This window comes from Accipiter gentilis, chromosome 14, assembly GCF_929443795.1.
Source record: "Accipiter gentilis chromosome 14, bAccGen1.1, whole genome shotgun sequence".
Taxonomy (NCBI): Eukaryota; Metazoa; Chordata; class Aves; order Accipitriformes; family Accipitridae; genus Astur; species Astur gentilis.
Genome location: NC_064893.1, coordinates 9,724,574 through 9,738,648, shown reverse-complemented (window position 1 = coordinate 9,738,648; position 14,075 = coordinate 9,724,574). Strand labels below are relative to the sequence as shown.

The window sequence follows — 14,075 nt, the reverse complement described above, 5'->3', positions numbered from 1 at the left end:
GGAAGGTCTGTGCGAGGGGCTTTTTGCAACATTTGGGGGTTTGGGGTTGGTCGGTTGTTTGGGTTTTTTTCTTGGTGCCATCAGGAAATAAAGGAGTTGTTCAGCTTTTGGGATTCTTTGCTTCTGTCACTGTTAAGATATGAAAGAGGGAGGGAGTCTCCTGGGGAGGGAAGACCTGGCAGTTGGATGGAAGTGAGCAAAATGAATGGGAACCCCTTAAAATCATAATAAAAGGGAAGTGGGTGTGCCTTGATGAGGTTTGTAATTGGTAAAGCAGTTTCATTTAGGAGCTCCGTTCTGCCCTGAGATCTTCACATTCGGTGTTATCGCACGAGGTGTTGCAAATCTGGTCTGTCCTGGTTCATACCACTGCCGTAACCCTGTGACACCCAATACCTCCCATTCTGTAGCCTAACGCTCCGAAGCTGCTCTGGTGTAACAGGGTGGACGCTTGGATCGCAGGGTGACAACATGGCTGAGGCTGGCAGGGACCTCGGGTTCATTGGCTCCAACCCCCTGCTCAGGCAGGGCCACCTGGAGCTGGTGGCCCAGGTCCGTGTCCAGACATCTTCCGAATTTCTCCAAGGAGGGACACTCCGTGGCCTCTCTGGGCAACCCGGGCCAGCACTTCATCACCCTCACAGTGAAAAATTGTTTCGTGGTGTTCAGGGGGAAACTCTTGTGTGTCAGTCTGTGCCCCTCGCTTCTGGCCCTGTCACTGGGCACCGCTGGAAAGAGCCTGGCTCCATCCTCTGTGCACCCTCCCTTCAGGTATTCATATAAAATCAGTAAGATTCCCCTGAGCCTTCTCTTCCCCAGGCTGAACCATCCCAGCTCTCTCAGCCTTTCCTCATAGGAGAGATGCTCTGGGCCCTTCACCGTCTGTGTGACCTTTTGCTGGACTCTTTCCAGTATGTCCATCTCTTCTTTTGTACTGGGGAGCCCGGCACTGGACCCAGTACCCCATGGAGCTGCTGGAGTCTCTTCTTAGGGAGACCATGGTGAATTCTTGAGTTGGACAAGATTGATAGCTTTTAAATATGGACAAGTAGCCCTTACATGACAGAACCTGAAATTGTTTCTAAACAGTATTGTGGGATAATTAGAAAAGTAGACACACGATGAACAAGAGACACAATGGGACTGTTCAATCTGTGAGCCAGAGGCCTCTGCAAGCAGCAGGCCTCAAGGACGCAGCGAAGGCTAACTGTTGCTACAGAGTTTGATGAAATAAGCACAAAAAGCTGAACAAGTTGGGCCTACGTGACTGAAAGCAGGACACCAGGCAAGACACAGACAGGAGGAATCATTCGCGTGATCAGAAGGCCTTCCCAGTCGAACTATTGCGTTAGGTGCGTGAACAGCACATGTCAGCCAATCAGTAGATGGCTTGCGCATGGCTATGGTATATAACCGAATGTTACGCAGCAAATAAACGGAGAAATTGCTTGATCCACAGTATCTGTGTTGGTCCATTTCTCCCCCGGGGCAAGTCCCTGGCAATGCGTCGTTTCTCCTAGATTGTCGCAACGGGACAGTATAAACTTGTTTATAACGTTCTAGTGTTAGACAGATGCATACAATATGGTGAGTGCTTAATAAAACTGAAACCTGGACACTCCTAAGTTTAGTTTTGCTTGTGCTCCATAATGCAAACAACCAAAACCAAAGCAGCAAACAGAAATCACAGCGATAATTATCTTTAGAAACAGACGGATGATACAACAATGAAATAAATGTTATTTTCCCAGCAACAGCACCATGTATGTGGACTCAAGTACAAAGAGTTTATGCAGTGTGAAGCATTTTAAAAAACATGGAAGGATCAGTCTCTTAGTCATATCATGGCCTTACAAATTGATTTTAATGGGCTTTATTCATAGGTAATAATCTATTTACACATTTTTTTTCAATATTTTTTCACAGCAGCCATAAAAAATGAGTGCTACATTTTTTTTGTAGAGATGGTAGAAATTAGATAGTATATAATATAGCCCATCTGTTTGTAATGTGCCTATTAGCAACACTTGTTAGTTCCATATGCAATGCACTATATGTATCTGTGTTCTTTACAGTTATTATAATGGCTTTGTCTTCAAAATAAACTGCAATAATGAATACATTAGTCCATTGACATGATTGGACTTTTAATCTTTCAATTTTTTGATCAAGGAGCACGAGAAGGACCCTCTGTTACAACCGTTGATTCCTTAAATGCAATCTTAAGACTATTTACCTATCTGTTTTTACAACTGACAAAACCTATTGGCTTTGGCCATGATATGGTCTGTTACCATTCACTTTTGAGTATTTGTACACGCAAACCGCCCCTGTGCAAGCGCACTTAATTCACAGGTTCTGCTGTCACAAGTGTGATTTACCATTACCACATCACCAATCTCTTATGCAAAAGCATTGATAATATTGTGCGTGCTGACATCATTCACTGAACTAAACCCATTAATCCTCCTTACTAGAAATCATGTTTGGCCCTGTAAAACATTTCAATAGATACAGTTAGTAAAACATATGTGTAACCAGGATGATCTGATGCAGTTTAAAATGGTGAAGCCTAAATAGATTTTCTTGAGTGAGCAAAGGCTTGGAACAACTGTGCAAAATTAATTTTGAAAAACTCATGGCTAAATGCTTTTTTGAGAATTTGAGAAAATGAGACCTCATCACATCTAGAAAACCACAATCTAGCCCCAAAAGAACACCTAATCCATCTACACTAAGAGTTTAGTAATTCACAGATTTCAGCACCGTTAAACAGGTCAAATCTGTCTTTCTTGAAATACCAAGTCAGAGAGAGAGAGAGATGGGGCTTTGCAACCAAGGCAGCCCAGCTCCCTGCTGGAGGATCTAACCTTGCGTCTGCTGAGGCGACCTTCTGTGGCAGCGGGGAGGGGGACTCAGACCTTTGTCGTTGCAGGTGGCTGCGGGTCGTAGGTACCTTGTTTTCTGGAGACCCAGTGTGTTACATCTGGAATCAGATTCAAGGAGTGCTGCCTGTGCTTCCACCCGCAACTGGGTCAGTTGGGGGGAAGTTAGGATAACGCAATGTACCCTCAAAAAAAAACAAAAAGAAAAAAGAAAAGAAAAAAAAAGAAAGCAACCAAACCAGGCAGGTCTCACACATCTCAAAATTTATGTCTGAACTTGCAAACACTTTGGATCCTTGTAATGACTCTGTACACCCGCTAGAAATGGGAATAAGAACACCCTTTTGTTGGCTTGGTATGGAAAGCCTCAGGAAACCCTGTGAGTAGTCTACCTAAGCAAGTAACCTGGCTGAATTGTGTTATTGATGGAATAAGAAATGCTGAAAAGATCTACAGAACCATGCTTTTGATTTGCAAAGTGTTTGCGAGTGTCTAGGGTGGGGATGATATTATGCAGGGTCTTCTTTTCTTTGCTCGAAGATGTTATTACTCAGTGGAAAGCAACTCTTGCTTGCCAGGAACAGCCCAGGTGCTTTGTCTTGCCTCACTTTGGGGAAACATGGAAGAGCTGAGGTGACTTGTCATGTCCAGTCTTATGTTCCTAGGACTTGCCTCAAGTGTTTCGATCTATAGAAAGTTCCTAGATAACATTATTCGCTTGCGTACATGAGGCACCGATCTCCCCAAGTGAAAATATTCTCCTCATAGAGGATGGTGAATCGCGACCACAGCCTCTCCTGAATAGACCAACTGAGGGGCTGTTGAACCAGTAAAACAGCCTGCTCAGAGAGAAGCAGGTTAATGTCCTCCTTTTACCTGTGGAGGGGAAAATAGGTATATTAAATGACAGATGTTGTGCAAGCACAGTGCAGTTTTCACTGTGGTTAGCCTCAGCAGAGGGTGTAACCCCAAGTTCTGTTCTATTTCTGCCAAATCTTTCCAAGCACCTGATCGGCACATCAAGCTGAGTATGTCTCTGCCATTAGTACATGCGCTAAATGAGAAGCTTAAAAAATCATCCCCAAGTTGTGCTTAAAAGTAAACACCCTGAAGTTAAAAAGAAGACATCTAAGAACTGCTGGTGGTTTTCATCTTCCCTCTTACTTTAAACCAAGAAAAAAAAAAGTGTTACTCTTGCAAGTTCTCTTGGCAAGCATGAAAGCAATATATTTGTAAGGAAAACAGAGATGCTTAGTTTTGTAATGACGTGAGCTGGAGGGAAATCACAGGTTATCTCACAATTCATGCTGGTATCACAAGAACTGACCGCACCAGCTCTGTTTTGGTTCAAAATGAATTAACTGTGGACGGCACTGAGCAAGGATGCAAATAGGGAACCGGTTTGGCAGAAATTTGGCAAGAGGATTTGTAAGGTTCCGGCTGTTCTCCTGCTTCTGTTCCTACCGCTGGGGACAAAAATGCCATTGCTGTCAGTGACACTTACTTAATAAATGGCATGTGGCAGAAAAAGAACGAACAGGATGAGTAGCTGCCCATGTTCTGGTCTGGAGATTTATCTGCCCAGGGACTTCTAGGACAGTGGAACTGGCTGTGTGAAGTGGGTAGGTTAAGTTATACTTATTACTTTGCTTCTAGGGAGAATTAAGCTAAGTCTAATTAAAGTCACTTAAATCCAGAACGTGAGGGCTCACATCCATGAAGGAGAGACCAAAGGATGTGAAGACCCTTTGCATCAGAGGCTTTGGCCACGGGCATGCCTTTACAGTACTGCAGTTAATGTAGCTCTCCCAGCGCTGAATCACCTTGCATTACACCGAGCGACAAACTAACCTGAATTAGGGGTAACCATGGATCCGCTGGCAGGCAGCCATTTGCCAGGCCGCAGTAAGTTGTGCCTGAGCCCAGAGGCTATGCCTGCGCTTTCACACCTATGCTTTCCTTAGCAGGTGCCCAGGGTTTAGCTGAGAGCTGTTCCCCCCTCGCTGTTTTCCTACCCAGGGGTCCAGGAGGCAAGAGAGGCCACATGCGTACAGAGGTATCATTGCATACAAACATATGCCTGTTTCAGGAAGAGTTTCAGGATGACAACTAATTATTAAAGATATGCAGACACCTTAGTGGGGGTTTTGCAGTGGAGTGTGGAGCATCCTGGGCTCCTTTCCCTTGGAAGGGGATGCCACGCTGGAGCGTGGTGCCAAGTGGCAGCTGAGTCCAACCTAAAACCTAGCTCGAATCATTGTTTTCTCCATAATTAGAACTGAGCCTGAACTGCAATTTGGAAATTTTCTTGAAGTGTGAGTCAAACGAGCATTGGTCACAGCTGAACACCATCCAGCATTTAAGCAAAACCCCATGGTGCTCGGACCTCCTGCAAGAGAGGGGAATTAAGATCACTGTGATTTGCATGCCACCTTGCCAGGAGGAAGACATAAGATGTGCAATTTCACATACTTATTAAACACTTCTCACTGCCTTCCTCTTCAAAATATTTCCTGCCACACTCTTCTGGATGGCTGTCACATAGGATGTGCCACCGGCAGGGACTTTATGTGACTGCCTGCAGTCCCGCCCTTGGGTGTCCCCAGTTTCTGTGGCAAGAATAGCTTGGCCTTTCATCTTGAAGCTGGTGTCCTTTCATTTTGCTTGCTTCTGCTTGCAAAGCACCTGGTGTTGCGGGGCATCACGCAGACCCTGCGATCCTGGCCCCTGCTTGCTTGCAGCCTTGGTGGGCAGCTGTGGGGAGCTGTGCCTGGGGGCCAGCTTGGAGTGGGCAGCACTAGACCTGGCTCCTCACTCCTGTCCCAGCCTCCCCAGGGGACACTGGTGGGTGTCCAGAGGGACCCAGTTCTTGTTTGGGGATTTATTTTCTTTTCCCCGGTGAAAGCATTTTCCAGCAGGACACAGCCACGCCAGGAGCAGCCTCTGATTTGCCCTGCACTAGATGATCCACATAAGCAAAAAAATGATGGTATGAGAGGTCTTCCCTTTGCTATCAAAAGAGCTTACCAGGAAAAAAACAAAGAAAAAATAAAGAAAGAGAAGATTGCCATCTGTGTTTGAGCCACCTAAACCATGGAAACCACAGACAAAACAGCCTGTGAGAGGGCTAATTAGGCTGGGGTCCTGGGAGTACACACCCACCTCAGCCTACAAAAAGCCCAAAGCTTAAACGTGGGTGCAGAGAGCAAACACTGTGTGCGGTGGTGCGACTGCTGGGTGCGACATCCAGGCTGACCCCCCTGCAGCGACCATCCCGGTGAGTCCCCTCCTCCACTATTCATGTTTGTCTTTCCACATGCAGCCTCCGTGGAAAGGAAACCAAATTACAAATTGATTTAAAAAAAAAAAAAAAAAAATCGCCATTGAACTCATCCAGTTACAATGATCTTTTTGATTGCAATTTAAGGTATGTCTGATGGCTAAAAGAAAATAACATAAAAAAGCCCCGGGGGATGCGCAGCTCTGCATCCTTCAGCAGATGCTGCAATGATGTTTTGGAAACGGGTACCAGGGAGAAAGCAGTAGCTTGCTGCCTGCCTGCCACTGGCCACCGTCACCTCTGGGTCATATGTGGCAGGTCTTGGCCTCGACAGCCAAATTTTGCACTGTTGTGAGGTGGACAAAGCTCTGCTGCTTTGAGACTTCAACTTGCTGAGGAGTTTCTGAAGCATGGCATTGCAGCAGGTGGAGCACGGCAGGTCTGACATTGCCCTGTAGCTGAGAAGGATGAGTCACGTGCTTAGCGCAGCAATTCCTGAAACCACATTCCCCCCCCTCCAAAATAAGCAAAAAGGGATCAAATTCATTTTGATTAATAAGCAGCCCCTCCTTATCTCAAGAGACAGGCTGTTGCTTGTCAACTTTTAGTGTGCTGTGAATTTCACCGTAGGAAAAAGTCAGGTGCTGGCTAGAACATCAGAAAGCTCATTGTCTCTGGCCCCACATTATTGTTGCTATTAATATAGCCCGTAACAAGCGCAGCAGCAACGGCAAAGCAAAACCCCAAGACAAGGCGGCCGCCGTGGTTAGCACGCTGCCTCCTCTGCGCTGCGGCTGAGGTCGTGACACCTCGCTCCTCAGGCTGGAATTCCTCGGTGGGAATCCAGCTCGGCTTTCGGCTCGCCCTGTATTTACCATGATGTGCAGGAGCCTGCCTGTGACGAGGGGGCTGGGGTGGGTGCACCCTCGCTGCCGGCACCCAGCGGGGTCGGTCATCCCTCCGGCCCGCTGCTGCGCCCGCACTACTGCCTGGGCTGGAGCCAGACGGGGATGGGGATGGGGACAGGGACAGGGACGGGGACAAGGAAAAACCCTTGTGGGGATGTTGTCGCCAGAGACTTTGCTGTGTTGTGTATTTCTTGTTTCAGCAGACCTGTCCAATATCATTTGTATATGTATGGCTATGACTGGTCTTAATTTCTACATCTTAGTATTTACACGTGGTGTATCTGATTTATAGGTCTTATACAGGTGGTTTCTTTCTGTCTGCTTGCATGTTTTTACTGGCGTAAATTCTGCGTCATGCTGTAGCATTAGTATGATTGGGCCACTTACTTTCCTTGGTTGTCTGCTTTGGAAAGAAGTCAAATAAAAATGTATTTTGAGTTTTGCGCATCAGAAATTCAACTACTATGTACAGAGTACAGGTGACACTGTTAAATCCAGGTACTAAATTTGTATCTGTACTTGAAACTCCAGGGACCAGCATAATTCTGCGTGGACACCTGTATCTTGATAGAAAACTTAAAAACTAAGAGCACATGTTTATGACTGGTTTTATTTCTTCTATCTATTTTTAAGCAAATACTCTGTACCTAGACTCAAGTTCTTTTATTGCAAAGCTGTCATGCTGCCAGCCTTGCTCCTAAATAATTCATATTCATTAAAGTCGCTTCATGAAGATAGAAAATGGAAGGATTAGTCCCTAATCTGTGCTTTCTGAACACACTCATTTCTAAACAGACGAAAACAACCGCATTAAATTTTTTTGACCAGATGCCAAAGCCCTGCAAATACTTGCTGCAAGCGTCCACTTGGGCACTGAGAGTGGGCGAAGGGATCAAAGGCAGATGGGGCCAGTGGGTGCCACAAACACAGAGACGTGGCTGCAAGCGCACTCGCCAAAGTAGCCTAAAAGTAGCTGCTTACAGTAAACTGGCTTTGTTGATGAACTTGCTAACTCAGCGAACCCTAAGGCAGGCTGGGGAGGCGAATGGCATGGTGCGTCAGTTCGTGCCCCAAATAATACCAGGGAAGGGGCTTTTAGTCAGTGCACAACGAGCAACCGGAGGGAAGGCAGAGCGTGAACATGGGCTGCTTCCCCATGGGGAAGGTTTGGCTCCGTCCAGCTGCTGCTGTGGTGAGAAGTTTGGCTCTGCGAGGTGATCTCTCGGTTGTCTGACCTGCTTTTGAAGCCACTGATGACCAGAGGAAAGGTCTGTGCTAGCTGAAGGTCCCCGGTAGCACTGACGGGACCGTCCTCATGTTGTCCCTGGGCTTTATCCCCAGGCACTAGCACAGTCGGGCTGGTGCAGAACAGGTTGAAAGCTTAGGATTGTGTGACTTATGTTGAGCCCACCAGGCTCAGCTACCTTTGGTGCTGGTGCTGGTAGATGGTAGACTGACTTGAAAAGCAACCTGCAGCAGGGAAAACCAGTATTTTCTTGTTTACTGAGGCATAATGAACTGCTTTGCAGACCAACAGCAATGAGCATCACACTTAAACTCACAGATAAGAAAGAGATGTTGCAGGCAGAGATTATCAGTCACTGCAGAGGATGCAAATAGTTTAACACTGCAAACTAATACTAAAGGCAGGTACTTTTCCTTGTTAATTTAAGAGACACATTTCATTTATTCTCACGAATCTTTTGGAAGATACGGTGCTTTCAGATTACTTTCTTTTTTAATGTGCGCACTGGGGAGTCTACATCTTATTAAAAATGAGATCAGAGTGACTCTAGTACATCAAAGAACTTAATCAGCACAGTGCCATAGAGAAGCTGAAGAGCTAATGGAGGCTAAATGTAAATTTGTAACATGGAAGCAGCTAAATAATCAAACCAGCAATATCAATTTCTTTGTGGTTTGTTCATCTCCTGGCCAGACACGTTTCAAAGGGTTGAGGTTTTTATTTGAAGAAGAAGAAGAAGAAGAAGAAGAAGTAGGAGAAGAAGAAAAAGTCACAGTTCTTCTTCAAAGTTGTTTTAAATCAGTTGTTTCCCCCCCCCCCATCTTTCCTCTCCAGGTTACGGAGCCTCCTTTAAGACTGAGTAAACATCTGGCTGAAGATGGCAGTTGCAAGTGTAGTGAGTATACAGTGATGCTGCTGTGTAATCTCAGTTTTTCTTTCCCCCCTCTTTGCCTCCATCACTTTTCTGCCTCTCTCTTGCCAACAGTGCCATCCCGCCATAGCAGTAACACAAAGCCTTCTTCCCCACCTCTTTCTGAGTTGAGGATTTTGCATTTTGTTATGTATTTGAAGCTGACAAGCCAACAGTGTTTTGAATGATCTTGGCAGAGATAATGCTCTCACCACCTGCCATTTTAAGAACTGAAGTTGGCTGGAGGTGATGAACTGCTCTTCTGTAAAGAGTTTGTTGCTCAACGGGTCATTTTTATAAGCCTCTGCTGTGCCACAAACTTCAAGCAGTCTGAAACACACTGTGTTTCGCTGGCAGCCTTTGCACTTTCCCATCTAAAATGGAATATATTGGGGATCTTCAACTGCATCTGGTGGAGAGGGGCAAATTTGTGCTTTACTGAGCCACCTCTCAACACAAATTTACCTGCTGACCCATTGCAGGTCACCCACCCTGGCAAGACCAGCCTGGATTACTACAGGAACGACAGCACGGTGCTGTCCCTGGATGGAAACCTGGTAAATGACACAGATTTCACATGCGACAAGAGGCAGGTCAGGCAGTTCGCTCGAGCCTTCCTGCCAGTGTTTTTCTGGCTCATCTTCTCTGTGGGCACAGTGGGAAACGCCTTGGTCGTGCTCGTCTATTGCAAATACCGCTTCAGGAGGAGCATGATGGACCGGTACCTACTGCACCTGGCCCTTGCGGACCTGCTCCTCCTCTTCACCCTTCCCTTCTGGGCCAAGGCTGCCTCCGATGGCTGGATCTTCAAGAACTTCATGTGCAAAGTCGTCAACAGTATGTATAAGATCAACTTCTATGGCTGCAGCTTGTTTCTAACCTGCATCAGCTTTGACAGGTACATCACTATTGTCCAGGCAATGAAAGCTAAAACTGCTAAGCAAAGGCGGCTCCTGCACAGCAAACTCATGTGCTTGGCTGTCTGGCTGACATCCATGAGCCTGTGTATCCCAGAAGTCCTGTACAGCCAAAGCACGCAGGTGGGTGACATAACAGTTTGCAAAATTACATACCCATCAAACATCAGCACGATCTTCAGAATTACTGTCCTGACCTTGAAAGTCACAATTGGATTCTTCTTCCCATTCCTTGTGATGGTTATTTGTTATGCCCTTATCATCAACACCCTCCTGCAAGCCAAAAGATCCCAAAAGCAGAAGTCGCTGAAGATCATCACCATGATCATCACCGCTTTCCTCCTCTCTCAGTTCCCGTACAATATTGTTTTGCTGGTCAAAGCCATCAACACCTACACCAGGGTGGCGTACAGCTGTCAGGCTGCCAACCGGCTGGACATCGAGCTGCAGGTCACCCAGAGCATTGCCTTCCTCCACAGCTGCCTCAACCCCTTCCTCTACGTCTTTGCTGGAGAGCGGTTCAGGACAGCGCTGGGCAGGATGATGCAGAGCAGCGGCTGCTGCTGGAGCAGGGGCCAAGAGCAGTGCTCCTCCGCCTGCGACAGTCAGGAGCACAGCTCAAACTGGTCCTTTGCCATGCTGGGCAGGCAGCGGGTGAGAAGCTCCCTGACACTCAGCACCCACTTGACCTCCTCCGGTATGCCCGCACCTTGCCAAGTCCTCTTGTAAGTTAGTCCCTCCTCTCTCTCCCCGCCAGAGGAGCACCAAACTCTTTGGAAACTGTCCGTATATCCCAAAGACTGTCTCAGAGGAGCGGGGAGGGCTGGGGGCTCCTCACGCAACCCGTCCTCGCCACACGGGACCCAGCCTGGGCTTGCAGGCTGAAAGGAAGAGAAACCTTCGGCACAGGGCAGCAAAATGCAGCCACACTTATTGTAAGCAGAACTTACAGAGCTTAAAAGCTATCTTTGTGACAGCCGTAAATACCCGGCCCACCTGTGGCTCAGACCACAGCCTGAAATAACAGGCCTCGCAGAGAGGTGACAAGCCCAGCTATGGCAGCAACAGAGGCAGATGAAGCCAGATGAACCACCCATCCCGCCCATAGGAAGCAGCAGGAGGGTGTTCAGCCTTCGTTTGCTGTCCAGCCAGGGTCTCCTACAGAGGTGGCTGGACCCGGGAGCTCTGCCTGCACCCACACACCAGGTCCCCTCCGCTGCAAAGGACAACAGCCTTTAGCTCCTACGCTGGTTTATTGCAACAGTCAAATGCTGCTTTCTGTGCCTGTGCAGACATTAAGTCTGTTTTGCTGCATGTGTGGTTCTTCTTGCAAAGGAAAGCCAATCGTTCGCGTTCATAAAGTGGTCATTACAGAATTAGATCTATCTTTCTCCTATATTTTAGCTGTGTGGTGTAAGGTGAAATTGGGTACAATTTATTTGCTACAGCTCCTGTTTTGATACTGGTATTTTGTGCGGTTCCCTGCATTGACAAATCGCACCTCACAATAAAAATTCAAGGGCATCAAAGACGTCGAGTTGTCTGTCCCGGAGATATCTGCCATATGGTGCAAAGCCACAGTAAACCAGAATGCAAAACCCAAACCCATGGTTCAACAGACCACTGGTTATGCACTGATATCTTTGCTAATGGTTAGAAAATATATTTAGCCCACGACCAGTAAGACAGAGAGTAATGAAGTGTCAAACCTAACCTGAGGCTGCAGGGCACCGCGTGGCCATTCCCCCTCGCTCGTCCCCTCCCAGGGACGTGACATCGCCTGTCCTGCCTGACTGTAGCCTGCACCTCCCAGTCTTCCATTGCAAGTTGTAGTGCTCAGGGGGCTTTCTTTTAAATAATCACATTTAACCTAGTTTGCCTCCTGGTAATTATTTCTTGCAGGAAGATAGTATTTTCATTGTGCATTAATCATTAAAGCGCGTCAATAAACACAAGCTTTCTGCAAGGTTTGGCTGCTTTTCTAGTTAATAGGGTACATCTGAGCAGATAAGGTTCTAGTTTTGTATGTGCTTATTAGGATTTAAAAACAATTTTTAACCTTCTCCTTAGAGGAAAAAATGGTGAAAGTTGTATGTACTTTTTACTATAGGTGTAAGAAGGGTTTGGGGGGGGTTTCGCAATTTGTGTCGAGCTCAGTGCGAAGGGAAGCTGAAATTCCGTTAAATAAAGGCACCGCCACATACAGCAAGGGGATGAACTGGTTGTTTCTTGCCCACACATCCTTCCCAGGTTTGGGTCCGTACACATAACCTGTTTCCAATGATGGGACCTTCCCCTCCCGAAAAAGACCAAAGGAAAACTTTGCTAACGGGGTTTACTTCACATGTCTAACCCTTCCTGGGGCTGAGGGTGGTCCCACCCAGAGGGTCCTCCTGGCCCCAAAAGAGCCCTCAAGTCATGCAAACAAACAAACAAGCGTGCAAACCTTTGCTGCCGCCGACCTGCGGTCCTGCCCGGTGGCCTCACGCTCCTCTTCCCTGCACAGCGTCCCGCCAGCCCCGGGAACTTGAATTTTGGGGCCTTCTCAGAGAAGGTAAAAGCTTCTTCCCTCCACAAAACGCTGTGGGAAATTTTCATGCTTGGTCGGTGAGTGAAACTGTTGAGGGTGGTGAAACGGCGATGAACTTTCAGCAGTTTGGGGCGGCAGGGTCGTCCCGGGGTCACACATGTCCCGCTCTGAGTCAGGCTGCTCCCTGCTGCTTTGCTGGGGGGTCCAGCCTCTCCCCCCCAGGGTGGGTTTTCCCTTGTGGGATCTGTCCCACCAGGGCTGCCTGTGGTCCAGCAGCCACTGGTGGCTTCCCAGGCTGCTGGCACCCCCCAAACTGGCGGGGAAGCTGCTTCCCTCCGGCTGCAGCCTCGTTCCCGGTGGGGTCCCTTGTTGCCGGCCACCACACAGCAGGGACTTGGTCATGGAGGTGTTTGCTACCATTACCCCCAGAGGCTGGGGGGACCTCTATCTGCCAGCAGCACAGCTCCTTGTGGCCAAGCCCTCCCAGGGCTCATCTGTCCCTCTGCCCTGAGGTTTTAGCTGGATTTATCCCACCGAAATCCCTCTTGTGCCTCCCTAGGGTGTCCCCAGGCTTAAGCTGATGCTGTCTCCCAGGAGGGGAGGTTTCCCGGAAGGTGAGGGGTGTTGCCTCCCCTGCCCCACAGCCCCTCGCACCTCCCGTGGGACACTGCCTGCGCCTTACCCACAGCTCCAGCAGGACACTCACCGAGCCATTGTTGGAAATCCCGGGAGAGGCCTAAGATCTTCCACAGCTCCTCTCCCCTCTCCTTAAGGTCATTTTTTTCCCCAGATATTCCCAGTTTTGGGTTGAAGTCTCCTCTGCTGTCCCTGTTCTTCAAAGGAGCAGCTCCGCTTGTCTCTGCCCTGAGCGTTGCATCGTCACCCTGAGACCCTTCATTTCAACTCCTAGTCCCCATCTCAGACTTCAGAGAGCCATAAGCATGCCAGGACCCCAGATTTTGCCCAGGCGGGAACTGGGCCAGACCTGCCCGCTGGTGTAACGCACTCAAACTATGCAAAGGCTGGGAGCCAAGCTGTAGCAGGGACAGCCATGGCAGTAGCTTCAGGTTGTCATCAACGCGCTGTGGTCAAGGGCTCAGAGGTAGCTGTGACCGTGGTGCAGGCAGTCACATAGCGTGGCACTGGCCTACTTGTGGTACAAAGAGAGGAAGTTAGGAGAACTGATGAGAAACTTTCACTCTCTCTGCAGGCAAACCCACCTAACTGATGCCTGCTCCTGCCTGAGAGAGAGACGTGCTTTATAGAAGTGCCTCTTCCAGAGAGCAGAAAAACAATGGAAAGGTGTGAGAGACTGGTGCAGCAAGAATCACTGAAGTCGTGGTAGATAGAGTAGCCCAAAACCAGAACCATCGATCTGAGTTAGGTGTATGCAAACGCA

At 48.0% G+C, this 14,075-nt stretch overlaps 1 protein-coding gene across 1 annotated transcript; it reads left to right on the top strand.

Moving 5' to 3' along the window:
- Positions 1-9,196: 9,196 nt before the first annotated feature.
- CCR9 (C-C motif chemokine receptor 9) lies at positions 9,197-10,875 on the top strand. The gene is made up of 2 exons (XM_049816871.1): positions 9,197-9,214; positions 9,712-10,875. The coding sequence occupies exons 1-2, from the start codon at positions 9,197-9,199 to the stop codon at positions 10,873-10,875; spliced, it is 1,182 nt and encodes a 393-aa protein (XP_049672828.1).
- Positions 10,876-14,075: the final 3,200 nt, after the last annotated feature.